This window comes from Lolium rigidum, chromosome 5 (genome assembly GCF_022539505.1).
Source record: "Lolium rigidum isolate FL_2022 chromosome 5, APGP_CSIRO_Lrig_0.1, whole genome shotgun sequence".
In the NCBI taxonomy this organism is placed as follows: Eukaryota; Viridiplantae; Streptophyta; class Magnoliopsida; order Poales; family Poaceae; genus Lolium; species Lolium rigidum.
In genome coordinates this window covers 162,385,347-162,399,728 of record NC_061512.1, presented here as the reverse complement: position 1 = coordinate 162,399,728, position 14,382 = coordinate 162,385,347, and the positions used below count along the sequence as shown (strand labels likewise).

The 14,382-nt window shown below is 47.6% G+C and overlaps 1 protein-coding gene across 1 annotated transcript; it reads right to left on the bottom strand.

The window, feature by feature from the left end:
* Positions 1 to 5,966: 5,966 nt before the first annotated feature.
* On the bottom strand, positions 5,967 to 7,358 carry LOC124657778 (sufE-like protein 1, chloroplastic/mitochondrial). Its single transcript, XM_047196288.1, has one exon. The coding sequence runs from the start codon at positions 7,280 to 7,282 to the stop codon at positions 6,185 to 6,187; it is 1,098 nt and encodes a 365-aa protein (XP_047052244.1). The 5' UTR covers positions 7,283 to 7,358; the 3' UTR covers positions 5,967 to 6,184.
* Between the last annotated feature and the right edge of the window lie 7,024 nt (positions 7,359 to 14,382).

Below are 14,382 nucleotides of genomic sequence, written 5' to 3'. Positions count from 1 at the left end.
TCAAGATCATCTATCTGTAATTATATATGTTGTGTTTGTCGGGATCCGATGGATAGAGAATACTATGTCATGTTAATTATCAAGTTATTATACATGTGTTGTTTATGATCTTGCATGCTCTCCGTTTCTAGTAGAGGCTCTGGCCAAGTTTTTACTTTTAACTCCAAGAGGGAGTACTTGTGCTCGATAGTGGGTTCATGCCTGCATTGACACCCGGGACAGTGACGATGAAAGTTCTAAGGTTGTGTTGTGCTCGTTGCCACTAGGGATAAAACATTGATGCTATGTTCGAGGATATAGTTATTGATTACATTACGCACCATACTTAATGCAATTGTCCGTTGCTTTGCAACTTAATACCGGAGGGGTTCGGATGATAACCTCGAAGGTGGACTTTTTAGGCATAGATGCAGCTTGGATGGCGGTCTATGTACTTTGTCGTAATGCCCAATTAAATCTCACTATACTTATCATGTCATGTATGTGCATTGTTATGCCCTCTCTATTTGTCAATTGCCCGACCGTAATTTGTTCACCCAACATGCTTTTATCTTATGGGAGAGACACCTCTAGTGAACTGTGGACCCCGGTCCATTCTTTAATACCGAAATACAAATCTGCTGCAATACTTGTTTTTACTATTTTCTCTCGCAAACAATCATCTTCCACACAATACGGTTAATCCTTTGTTACAGCAAGCCGGTGAGATTGACAACCTCACTCGTTTCGTTGGGGCAAAGTACTTTGGTTGTGTTGTGCAGGTTCCACGTTGGCGCCGGAATCTCCGGTGTTGCGCCGCACTACATCCCGCCGCCATCAACCTTCAACGTGCTTCTTGGCTCCTCCTGGTTCGATAAACCTTGGTTTCTTTCTGAGGGAAAACTTGCTGCTGTGCGCATCATACCTTCCTCTTGGGGTTGCCCAACGAACGTGTGAAATACACGCCATCATTCCTCTGCATTTTTGCTATACACGAGTACATCATCAAAGAACACCAACACAAAATTTCTGAGACATGGGGAAAATGGTATTCATCAGCTGCTGAAATGTTGCTGGTGCATTGCATAGCCCAAATGGCATGACTAAGTACTCATAATGGCCCAAATGAGTGGAAAATGTTGTTTTGTGGATGTCTGCTTCATGCATTCGTATTTGATGATATCCAGAACGCAAATCGAATTTGGAGAACAACTGAGCTCCATGTAACTCATCCAACAAATCTTTAATGACAGGAATCGGGAATTTGTTCTTGATTGTCTGTTCACTGAGACCCCTGAAATATGTGCATAATCGCCATGATTTATCTTTTTTTTGACCAGCAATATAGGTGATGAATAAGGGCTAGAACTCAATCTTATTTCCTTGTTCTGTAGCATTTCTTGGATAATTTGCTCCACAGTAGTTTTTTTTTACTATGGGACATCCTATACGACCGAATGTTTGGTGGTTTTTTCCCAGGAAATAAAGGGATGTGATGGTCCTGCTCACGTTTTGGTGGTAAACCTTTTGGTATGTTCAAATATATCCTTGAACTGGTGGAGCAAATTTCTGACATGGTCTGATACAGGTACATCGGCTGGCTGATTTTCCTGTTGTGTGTCCAATTTTGTGTACAACAGTAAATATCCAGTAGCTCCTTGTGAGAGTAGCTTGTTGCACTTATCATAGGAAATGAGCAATTTATCTATAGGCAGGAGATGATCCTTGAATGTCAACAACTTTCCACTTGCCCCAATTGTGAGTTGTCTTCCTATAAAGTCAAATGTGACAGGATTATGTTGCTTGAACCAATCCACACCCAAAATTATATCAGCCCCCTCTAACTCAAGTATTCTGAAGTTTTCCATGAATTTGGTGCCTTGGATAGTGAATTGGTAGTTGTTTGCCATGGAGCCTGAAGCTAGGATGCCACCACCAGCTACCTTGACTGTCCTTTCTTATGTTGCTGTCAAGGGAATATTGTGTTTTCTAGCAAAAGCCATGTCCATGAATATGCTTGTACTGCCGGTGTCAGCCAAAGCAACTGCATGTGCCTCGTTGAAGTTAAGGAGAAGGGAAATTGTAGAATCACTAGGGCATCCTGTGTATGCTGCTGCAGATATACACATTGCCACTTCCTCTGGTGGTGCTACTTGCTGTTGGTGTTCCTGTTGGGATCAGGAATTTGCTCAGGCCTCACAATGACTTGTTGTATAGCTGGTGGTGGTGGGTCAATCAATAATGGAGCTGGTTGTTCCTGTTCTTCTTCCTCTTCATAGCCTTGTAGAGCAATCATGTTTAGTGTTCTCTGCATCTGTGGGCACCTATGGCCAAGGAAAAAAATTCATTGCAATACCAGCATAATCTGGGGCCTCTATTTTTGTTAGGGATCCTATTGCGGTTGTCCCTTTTTACTGTGGCCTCTGGATTTGTTGTTGTGGGAATGGCTGAGGATCCACTGCAGCAGGAGCTTGCTTCTTTATATTCAGCAGATAGGCATGTTCATATTTCCTTGCATACCAATAAGTTGAGAGTAATGTTTCTGGCTTTTGGCATTGTACCAAGTGCTTGATGTTGTCTTTTAGTCCACTAGTAAATCTGTCCACAAAGAAGTCCTGAGGTAAATAGCTGCGCTCTCTCTTCATTTGTGTCATCCACTGCTCATACTGGTCAATGTATGCATTGACAATGGTATATTGTTTGAGCAGCTGGAGCTGATCCATCAGATTGTTTGCTGTGTTGTCTGGGAAACAATCGATCAAGACTTGGCTGAGCTCTTGCTATGACATTGTTTGCAGGGATAATCCCGAGCTGCTGATCCACGTTTTAGCATGTCCTCTTATATGTGCCAATCCCCACTTGACTATGTTTGCTAGAGGAATTTCCACCAGGTTAAAGACATCCCCACACTCCAGTAAAGGGGTGCATCGCCCGTGAAAATCGCAGTTCCACGTGGGGTGTGCGCAAGTGCAAGTCACTATTGTTTTGTTGTGGAGGGAATCGGTGTTGTAGAAAGGTTTGGGCTATAGGTTGGCTATGGGTGTATGGCGTAGATGGGTGTGGTGGTTGGTTATAGGTTGGTTGTGGTTGTATGGTGTAGCTGGCTATCTGTTGGTTTTGGGTGGTGGTGGGGTGTAGAGGTGGTGTAGGGTTTTAGGTGGTGTTCATGGGTTGGTACTAATGTAGTTGGGTGGTGCAGTTTGTATGCTGCACCTGGACCGGGCGCGAAGACGACGCTGCAGAAGTGGACACGAGGGGCTCGCTCTCCGTGCTCATGGCTTTCTGTCGAACATCCTGCGTGCTAGGTGGAAGTGTTAGCTGGGCTGGCGTTAGATGTCCTAAGTTGGGTGGGAAAGGGGTGGATTTGGTGTTGGTGGTGTGGTTTGCGGCGTGGAAACTTCAGGGATTGGTGAAAGGGAGTTTTGTTCTAGCGGGAGGGGTGACAAAGGTTGGAGCTTGCCCGGTGTCGGGCTGGATCGTACCTTCCTGTTGCGCTAATCGATCGATGCTCGTCTGCATGCGCTCCATCAGCACCACCATGTTCCCCATCTGGTTCATGAGCATGTTGATGGAAGCTGTCGATTCCGCCTGGTAGTTGCGGAGGCGCCGGCCCATAGAGCGCGTGTCGCGCTCTTGACGTTGTTGTGCACGTAGCACATCGAGTTCGACGTCCGTGGTCGAGGCCAAGCCGATGACGGGTGCGTCATCGTTGCTCCTCTCACGCGACGAGTTGCGAGATCGGTTCGAAGCCCTGGATCTGGTACGGTCAGACATGGAGGAGGAGGAGGAGGAGGAGGGGAAAGCCGCCGGTGCAGTTTGTGAGTGGGTAGGGAGGGAGGGATTTGCCGATGCTATCCCGAGGTCCGAGAACCGGTCGCTCAGATACCAGCTTGTCAGGAGCCCGAGTGTTCACTGACATAGATAGTGAAGAAAGGAAGGAGAAGACACCCCAGTGGCGCGGGTTCGAGAGGAAGAAGACGATAAACATGAAAAATAGGGTTTCATATTGATAGCGTGCCTCCCATCCTCCCTCCCCTGCCCTTTATACACTAGCACATTTTAAACTAGGACAGCGGAGCATCGTTGGATCTTCTCAGAAATGATCTGGACCGCCGCTAACTGAAAGTGTCACTAGTGCTTCCCGCTAACTGAAAGTATCACTAGTGCTTCTATCTCGTCAGGCAACGATCCTGACATCGGTGGAGAGTGACACAGTGAAATCTGAATGGCATCAGCAATTTCGCGTATATCAGTTGAAGCGATGCTGAAAGTGACAGCTGTTGTTTGAACAACGACCTGTTAACTTAACTTTTTGAGCTGCATTTAGAGCTGTCTCATACATTTTCAGTTCAGCATGCATGTTATGTGAGACTGCTAGTCAGGAAAAGCAACCAGGCAACAAAAGACAGATAAATGATATAACCTCCGATCATGTATAATCGATGTGGAGTGTAGCCATGCCAACATGCACATAGGGAGTGCCCGGTGTCAATTAAACACGATCAGAGGGGGTAATAATTACACGACCATAACTTAGATAATGTAATCCTGTTCAGAACAACAGTACATCTTCCTTTTAATATAACTGCTACAGTACGTCTGATATAGCTGCTGGACATGTGCTGCATCACAAAAGGAGAAATATCCAACTTTGCTGAAAGTTAGGCAGAAATATTGCACAATCATAATACTATTTTATCTCTATTCATTTACTTAGAAAGCGAAACATTGCACCACAAAGAGTGTATTTTGTCCAAATCAACCATTAAGTTAACTATCACAGGGAGGCGTAAATTTTCTCCACCAATTCTCTGTCTACCTATGCCCCATGGCTTTCTTGGAAGAAGAATGGAAATAGCTCATCAAAGCCAAAAACAGAAGGACAGACATAGCACCAGTCATATTGCTCCTTCAGTAAGGATGACTGAACTATAAGGGAAAAATGTCTGTATTTTAGATACTCAACATAATTTGGATGCCTAGTGCAATTGGATATTATTTGCCATGATAAGCAAAACTGCAAAAGAACAGGTAAAAAACATGCACTACTAGAATCTGAACATTCTGGTGTTGTTCTCCCTACATAACAATACCAGAATAAGCTATAATCCAATTTAATAAGGAAAATCGCTGACTATAATTTCAGTGGAATTGCAATAGTTCCAGATAGTCCGGCCTCAGAGGAGGATGGAGGATTCCCATATAGGCTAAATACATTGGCCTCAGAGGCGGATGGAGGATTCCAAGGATGCCACCAAGGTAGTGATCATTAGTGTTATGGATTGGTCTCACACTAGTTAAAAGAGGACTGGAGGAGAAAGATTACACAGTTCTTGCAAAACTAAATTCTCTCTGAACTGGCAACCAACCAGCTACCAACAATTCTGTATGCTTGAATTGATGGTTCTGAGTTCTTGTGAGAGCTCTCATATTAGTTGCCATTATGTACAATTTTGACATAGTCCAAATAAAAGAAATGTAATTGGTGGCTCGACTAAATACTGGCATGAGGCACTAGTTGTTGTTGGAGGCAGCAGTGTCCATGGTACTGTGAGTTTATTCAAGTTTTATAATCCTGATAACCACCACTGAGGATAAAAAGATTGTGCGGTGATTAATTTCACATATCAGACTGAAGTTTTATCTAGGTTTATTAATCTGTTACAACAAGGGGTACAAATTGGTGACCCTCAGGGTACCCTCCCTCAGGGTAACCTCTAACCCTCTTTAGTTCAATCAAACAAACTGAACAGCCTAAGGGTCACCAATTTACATGTCTAGTTACAGCTTGGATACCGATACATCTGGTTTTCAGGCTACTGTTTCAAGGGGGCAAGCTGAATCCAAGGAACTTGGCTGCAAGGCTGTATTTGTTGATGCTTTGGGTTTACATAGTACCACACATTACAATAGACCTCAAAGAGCTGTAATCATGCAATGTATAAGTTATGTAACTGGGCGGTGAAGACAACCATTGCACTCTATTATTAGTATCATGAAAGCTTATCATTGTAAATTTCCAACTTGTGTTTTAGTATATCCGGAAGACCCTCTTCCGCTGGTGGCACAACAAGTATCATATGTGAAGCATCTTCAAGCCATCAAGAATGGTAAAAGCAGAGTTCTCAGCAAGTGAGAAGCACTATTCTAGGTACTAAATTTACAATGTGGCAAAAATGGACCTCATGGGCGACATATGTGGTACCTAGACTTCGGACGGTGTCTTTGCGTCGATGGACAGCGCGTGCAGCCCAGTGTTGAGCTCGTCCTGCAGGAGATCATACACAGCCCTGTGCCTCTTGAGCATGCTCTTCCCCTCAAACTCGTTGGACACCACCCGCACGTTGAAATGTGTCTCTCCGTCGCTGCCTGCTACCCCGGCATGCCCCTTGTGCTGGTACGAAATGTCCTCAACGTTTAGCTCAACCGGAGAAAGCCCTCTCTCCAAATTGTGCATTATCCTCTCCTTCCTGCCACCTCCGAGGCTGCCATTCCCGTCCACCACCACAGCAGCTGCTGTTTCTTCCTCCTGGAATTGGTCCTCCTCAGGGGTCTCCGCCTCTGAACTCTCGGTCATTTTTTGGGTATCGAAAGCCGCAAACTGAGGCTCTTCCTTGTGCACGGCAGGCGTTTCAGCAGGCTGCTGATGGGTTTCTTGGGTGCCGGTCGCCTCCTCGCCCGCGGCGATTTGCAGCGCCTTGAGCTTCATGAGGTTGATCATGTTGAGCAGGCCGCTGTTCCGGGACGGGGAGAGGCTCTGCCTGATCCCGAGCATCTCGATGAACTCGACGGGCACCATGGCGACGTCCCTGGCGGGCGCGCCGGAGAGGCCGAGCACGAGCAGCGCGGCGAGGCCCTTGGTGAGCTGCGCGTCGGAGTCGGCCTGGAAGCTGACGCAGCCGGGCGCGTCCAACTCCGGCGCGGCGTGGACCCAGACCTGGGAGACGCAGCCGCGCACGCGGTTGGCGTCGGTCTTGAGCGCCGGGTCCATGGGCGGCAGGCGGGCGGCGTAGGCGAGGAGCTGCTTGTAGCGGGTGCGCTCGTCGGGCACGGACTGGAAGAGCGCGATGATGTCGCGGAGGGCTGGGGGGAGCTGCGCCGGGTCGACGGCGGGGGAGGGGGAGGGGGAGGAGGTGGAGGGGGTCGGGGAGGCGGCGGGCCTGGCGGCGAGGCGCTGGAAGGAGACGGGGCGGGAGAGGGTGAGGGCGAGGAGGTGGGGCTTGGAGAGGAGCGGCTTGGAGAGGGATGATGAGGAAGAGAGGAGGCGGAGGTGGGCAGCGGTGGTGGCGGCGGCGGACGCCATTGATGGATGGATGGCGGCGGAGGGGCGATGGCGATTGGGGAATCGGAGGTTGGGTTGGGTTTCTCTTCCGGCAATTTGGGGGAGCTTTGTTTGGTTTTGTTCTTTGTTTTGGGGAGATGCTCTATAGGCCACGGAATCAAGCCACGTGGATGACCATTGTGCACATGGAGATGGACTTGTTCATCTGAAGATCAGCCCATCAGGCCCAACCTAGTTTTGCTTTTGGACTGGGCTCAACGTTAAACTGTACTGGCCGGTGACCCATATATACCCCGTTGGCCTGATAAGAGCAACTCTAGCAGACCCCATAAGGGGAGCTCCTCGACACCGACCTGGTCGGCGCTGGGAGGATGCCGCACACCCTCGCGCTCCCGGGTAGCTAGCTGGGCCCCGGCCCAACATCAGGTAATTCGTTTTTTCTTTTTTGTTTCTTTTTGTTTTCTGTTGTTTGTTTTCTTTTTTAAAAGAATTTTTTTAAAATTTGAACATTTATCAAAATTCAAATTAAAAAAAATAACTTTTTAAAAATCTGAACATTTTTCAGATTTGAACATTTTTAAATTTGAACAAAAATGTAGTTTACTTTATGAACAATTTCCGAATTTGAACAAAATTTATATTTGAACAATTTTCGAATCTGAACGATTTTCATATTAGAACAATTTTAGAATTTGAACAAATTTCAAATTTAAACGGTTTTCAAATTTGAACGGTTTTCAAATTTGAACGATTTTCGGATTTGAACGGTTTTCAATTTTGAATATTTTTTAATTTAAACATTTCTGAATTTGAACAATTTTTAAAAATTGAAATATTCGAATCTGAAAAAATATAAACAAAACCGAAAATAGAAAAAAGAAAAAGAAAACAGAAAAAGAAATCAGAAAAGAAAAAAAAAAGAAAAAAGAAAAAAGAAAAAGGAAAAACGAACTGCTACAGGCTAAACAGACACTAATGGGCCTGGTCCATACCCGACCAGGGGGTGTGCGGTGGCCGGTAGCCACCGACCTGGTCGGTGTATAGGTTTTCTCCCCCATAAGGTTAACCGCATCATGTATTTCCATTGCGAAAAGAGCTCGGCCGAGCGGCTCCAGCGGGCGATGCTTCGCACGCGGTCCGGTGGTACTGCTGCTGCGGAAGATTCACCCAAATTTTGCCGAGGTTCGCCCGAATTCGGCCTGCTCCGGCCGCGGAAGGACACCAACTGACTAAAAGTTTCCTCGCGCCAACAATGCAGCAACTAAATAGCTCGGCCCAAAAATCCGTGTATCTGGACCATCGCGCACTCCGGTGGGGTATTGCTGCAAAAAAAATTGGCCTCCCGCATTTTTTCGGTATCTACTCGGCGGTGGTTATTTTTCGGTTTCGGTCTAGATGGGATCTGCTAGAGTTTCTCTAAGAAAATAATATGTGTATGCTAATATTTTTCAAGAATACACATTGAAAGGCGTATATTAATCATAATATAGAGAACAAATGTTAAGATGGCCGATATAACGCTAAGAAGACTAGAACTCCACACGTACCACGATACATCGCCAATATACTACCACTCCGCACCAAAACCATGATACATTGCCGAGCGGCAAAAAATACACCCTCTACAGACTCCACGATAAACGGCCTGCTTTGCCTAACATCCAGCCACGAGTGGTAAGTAACTACAGTTTTATCCTTATCTTTCTATTCTTAATAGGTGATCCCATTTTCCTGCACATGCAAGGTATCCATCTCATCATGTATCTACAAGAAATCCTAGACTGCCACCTCAGCAGTCTTGCCAACAAATTTTGTGAGACCACGTCACTTCCCTCTTCGTCTCCTCCACGTCATTATTTAATCGATCAGGCTGGGTCGTCTTCAGTCGTTGGGCCGTTCTCTCCCGCAGTAATCAAGAAGCAACGCCTCATCTTCTATACGGCACCCCTGCGCTTTAAGTTCCAAATAACTGCCCACGTATTGATTCCCCTCCCATTATTTCATTCTTCTTCTTCACCTTCTACATCAGATCCAATTTCTCTACAGAGCACCATTATAATGCAGGATATGATGGATTTCGTCACCCTCCTCATCTTCTCAATTAAACAAATGCAGAAGTAACAGACGGAGTTGCTCTCCTATTAATCTGTGGAGATGCTTCGTTGCCATCATCGTCATCACCAAAGCTTCCATGAGATTGATGGGGGCAGATTTCAGGTCTTCGTTCTCGACGTCCATCTCCTGCTGGGACTGCACGCGCTGGCCGGAACAAAACTGCAGCCATCGCCATCGCTTGCGATCTGTTTTAGTTACCTGGCTGCCCCAGGTTCTTCCTTAATCCCATCACTTCATACTATGGGTTTATACACTGCAAAATTACTATCTGGTAGCCAATACCTCAGATGTTATCTCTGAGAACAACGATAAGCCTGGGCGGGCCTTTTGCACATGGGGATTCTCCCGACACTGATGACCGGTTAAATCCCGTCCAAGAAAAAAATCTGCTGGATTTTTTATTCGTTGGTCAGATTTGCGTCAGTTTCAGTTCCTATGAAATTCTTTTGTTTCCTCACAGAGGTTATAGGGAAGCATACCACATCGATCTGTTCATACTTCATACTGATCCTTTGCTTGGAATGAGATTTTCAGTTTCTACAGTGGTACAGACGATGTTCTCAGCGTTTAGTCGATGACACAGGTACTAACTCTATGAACACATCCCTGACGCTTTGTTTGTATTACCCTCTTTACTGAACTTATTCTTGATATTCTCTTTGCTCTCTTCTTTCAATTTCAGTCAGAGCCATCATGTCTATACTCTATACCCTGCATCGTGCAAGTATTTCTGTTCAAATGTATATATAGCTAGGCTGAGAAGCCAAATTCCAGCCCATTGGCCATTCATATTTTTTTCTTATTTCACTTTCAAGCCATAAATCCAGTGATATTGTTGGATCATTTCTCCTTGGTTTCAACATTGCGAGTTTGCATATTTCCAAAACAACCTCATGTGTGTACATATTATTCATTTGTGTCCTCTACAGAATGCACAGTAACAATTTGTCATCCTAACAATTTGTTATTTTTATGTACCATTGCCGTGTTACAACTTTGCACAATACCAATTTCAACCATTCATTTCTTCCAGGCCGGTCTTCCTCAATATCAAATATGAAGGGTGGATGTAGGTGATCAATGATAGCTCTCTTGCTATCATTTACCTACGGTTAATTCTGATTAGTAGTTGCAAGGCATGTATAATTGAGGTTGTTAGCATGTGCATGTACAACAATGCAATTATATGAACGTACATAGTTTTTTGGGGTGATTTTGTTTGATTCATATATGTACTTTGACTTAATTTGACCCCATAAAATTTGATAAAACAATAATATCTATTTTTTCGCAGCAACGCACGGGGTATCTTCTAGTTCCTACAAAAGGCACGGCCCAGCCATAGGTAAGTCAGATGTACTACCATACTAGTGCAGTTTTTGGCCTTGATTGATCATAGAAGATTTTGATTAATGCAAGTACTCCCTCCCAACCCTCCCAACCCTAGCCTACACCGCACCCCTCCTCCCAACCCTCCCGCCGCCGCCACCGCCGGCAGCGCCGCCGGGGCAAAGATCTCGGGACGTGGCGGCGGCGGGGGCCTCCCCTCGTGGCGCGTCGGGAACGGCGGCCAATGGAGCCTCTCACACGGCGGCGGCCCTTCCGCCTTCCGGGGCGGCGGCGGCCGGATGAGGATGTAGGGGCGGCGGCGGCCCTCCCGGGGTCGATCCAGCTGCGGGCTGCGGCCTCCCCGCCTCCCATCGGCGGCATGCCGGCGGTGGTGGCTGGTGGAGGCGGGCGCCTTTCCCTCCGCCTCTCGCCGGTGAGGGGTGATGAGCTTGGGCTTCTCCCGTGGTACGAGGACGCCCAGGGCAGCAGCCTTGGGTTCGACGGTGGAGGTGACCCTCTTCTTCGCCGGAGAGAATCGGCCTGCGGTTGGTGGTGGTGGATCTATTGATCTATCACCGCGTTCCGGCGGCGAGATGGAGGGGCTTGGAAACTGGCGATGGTGTCGCCGGTGGAGGATTGGAGTGGCCAGCCCAGGGTGGTCGCCGACGTGGGGGTCCGACCTGAATAAAGGCGGCGGTCCTAGGGCCTCTCTTGCGTGAAGAGGAGGACCTACCGGAGGCCTAGACTCATGATCTGGCCGGAGTGTTGAGTTCCGGAAGGCTCCGCCGGCGAATGTAACAGTGTTTTTGCCTGGAGTTTGCTCGACCGGTGGTATTCGATCGTGCGCACCCATGCTTTTATTCCTACCGATTGGTTCTGGAGGGAGCGGCGCGAAGCTCTTTTTCTGTGTTGACATCAAGTGACTATGGATCCATGATGAAAGTCGGAAGAAGAGAATTTCATGAAGGCTGGAGGGGAGGACTAGCTAAGGGAGGTTCAAGTCTACGCGCTGTTGAGGGACTTGCTTGGTGTTTCGGGCTTCACAGCAGCGGTATGAAAGTGGGGGCGACAACACAGGTGAAGTTCAGAGTCCTACCTTTCTGTTATCACCAGAATTTGACCGGATCAGAGGTGGGCCACGATTGAAGATGGGCTTGAAGAGTATACATAGAAGAAATACATGAATCGGCCTCGTATACAAGGTTTGGGCTAGTTTGCCCGTGTATCTGTAATATAGTAGGATACGTGTTGATTAGATAGAGTTTGGCTCGTACCCGGTTGGGATTATTCCCACGTTAGAAAGTCTACGGACTATAAATATGTATCTAGGGTTTATGAAATAAACAACAATCACGTTCACCACAAACCAATCTAGGCGCATCGCCAACTTCCTTGTCTCGAGGGTTTCTTCCGGGTAAGCATCATGCTGCCTAGATCGCATCTTGCGATCTAGGCAGTACACGTTTATTCGTTGTTCAGGCGTTGCTCGTACTGAAGCCTTGTTGATGGCGAGCAACGTAGTTATCATAGATGTGTTAGGGTTAGCATTGTTCATCGTATCATATGCTGTCGTCGTGCAACCCTAGGACGTCTAGCCGTCCTTACACCTATCTTAGGTGTAAGGGCGGCACCCCGCTTGATCACTATTTAGTAGATCCGATCCGTTATGATTGCTCCTTGGTCTCCAAGGATTAGTTTAATATCTGCATAGTTAGGCCTTACAAACGGGTTGAAGGATCCAGTGGCGCGTAGGGTGTAGTTTGCTAGCCCTCGACAGGATGTTCCGGGGATCAACTTCGTGTTGGTTTTTAGGCCTTGTCTAGGGTCGGTTTACGATCACCGTGCGTGGCCGCCAGGCTCAATCACGAGTAGGAAGTTCCGATTATGCGGTGAAAACCCTAAATCGTAGTAGGTCGTTTTAGCTTTATCTTGATCAAGCAGGACCACCATCTGATCGTACACCTCGTACGGATCATGGGTGGATCGGCTCCTTGAGCCGATTCACGGGACAACTCGAGAGCCGATCGAGGCTCGTATTTAATGTTTACGTGTATGCCATGCGAGAAACTAAGCGAGGCAATCCAACACCTTCCTGATCAGGTATAGATCAGGTGGCACGCCCTTGCAACAGCATCGGACGTGCGTGCCGAGTCTTTGCGGGCCGTCGCTCGGAGGGACCAGGGCCAGCCGCAGTCCTGGGAGCCTCCCAGCTCTACCGTGTTGCCTGTCGCTGCTCGCCGGTGGGTTTCTGACCGCAACACTTTCAGGGTGAAAACCCAAGGTCTGGCCTTAACTGGTTGTGCCTGGCAATGACCTTGTTGGAGGCATTGTTTTGAGAGCGGGGACTATCTTCAAGGGTGAAAACCTAAGATCTTTGATCGGGCGACGACGGTGTTAGAGCACTGTTCCCTTCTTAGAGGCGTCGTTTTTGGAGAGTCTGTTTTTCAGGTGTTGTCTTGGCGGTGGATGTATTACTGTTGTTAGGCCCGAGAAACTGTAGCGGGACTTTTGTTTCTTAGTTTTCTTTTCATTTTTTGGTTGTGTGCATCCGTAGTGCCATTAGGGTGGTGCGTTGTTGCAGAGGCTGGGTGTAATTGGTATCTTTTGATATTTATATATTCCCTTTATCGAAAAAAAAAGTGAAAACAGTGCAGTTATAGAGGCTGTATTGTTTTCTTCGTACGGGCAAAAAGAAAGAACTGCTGCGCTGCATAGTTTGAATACGTTCAATTTTTTTTTGAACATAAGTGGGGTCAGAAGACCCCGGTGGAGCTCTTATATTAAACCAAGTGGCAGGTACATTTTATAGAAAAGCCCTTTTACATCTCTTGCACAGAGAAACCTAAACTTTGAAGAAAGGGCCTTCCACTTTACAAAAACCACCCTGACCAAAAAAGAGAAAAAGCAATCGGGTCCAAGGTAGTCTCCGCCACGCGCCGCCGGCGAACTCCAGGCGTCTCCGCCGAGTTCCGAGCGTGATGCTCGAACGCTCATTGTCGACGCCAAGGTCAAGCCCCTGGCGACCACCAGAGAGACGGGGACGAACCACTTGTCTCCCTCGTGGCGTTGAGCTCCAGGAGCCGACCGAGAGGGCCTCCGCCATGGAGGTTGAAGAAATCGGGCCACCATATTGGCCAAGGATCACGGTGACATGCTTGGTCACCGCGTGTTCCGCTCGACGAAGATCAGCTCCAGAGAAGGAGTCAGCAGATCTGCCAAAAGCAGGGTCGTCGGAGATCGCATCCCAATCCCCACCGCCGCAGTGGCCAGAGAGAGAGGGATCGAAGACGAGCTCGCCCAGATCTGGTGACTCGAGGAAGGCTTTTATTGGAGAGGATGACGCCGTCCTGCCGCCGCTCGCCTCTGTCGCCGACCACCGGCGCACCACGAGCAGCTGCAGCACCTCTGCAGGGAGAAGCCCCGACTCCACCACCACCACCTCAACACAGGCATCACGCCAATATCCACAAGGGTAAACAGCAAAACTAGAGAAAGAGAAGACCTAGACTAACCTAGACTACTCCGGCGCGTCACCTTCACCGCCTCCGACCGGCTAAGCTGTCTTGGGGGGGGGGGGGGGATAATCACTAGTGTGCTTGTCTTTTTACAACATTCGCACCCTTGCTTTTTATTGCTTCCAGCCCTTCCAATCGTGCAGGAAGTAGTACACTCTAAAC

Excerpts from the sequence above, each read along its gene's own strand:
- LOC124657778 (XM_047196288.1), bottom strand. The coding sequence starts at position 7,282 with ATGGCGTCCGCCGCCGCCACCACCGCTGCCCACCTCCGCCTCCTCTCT.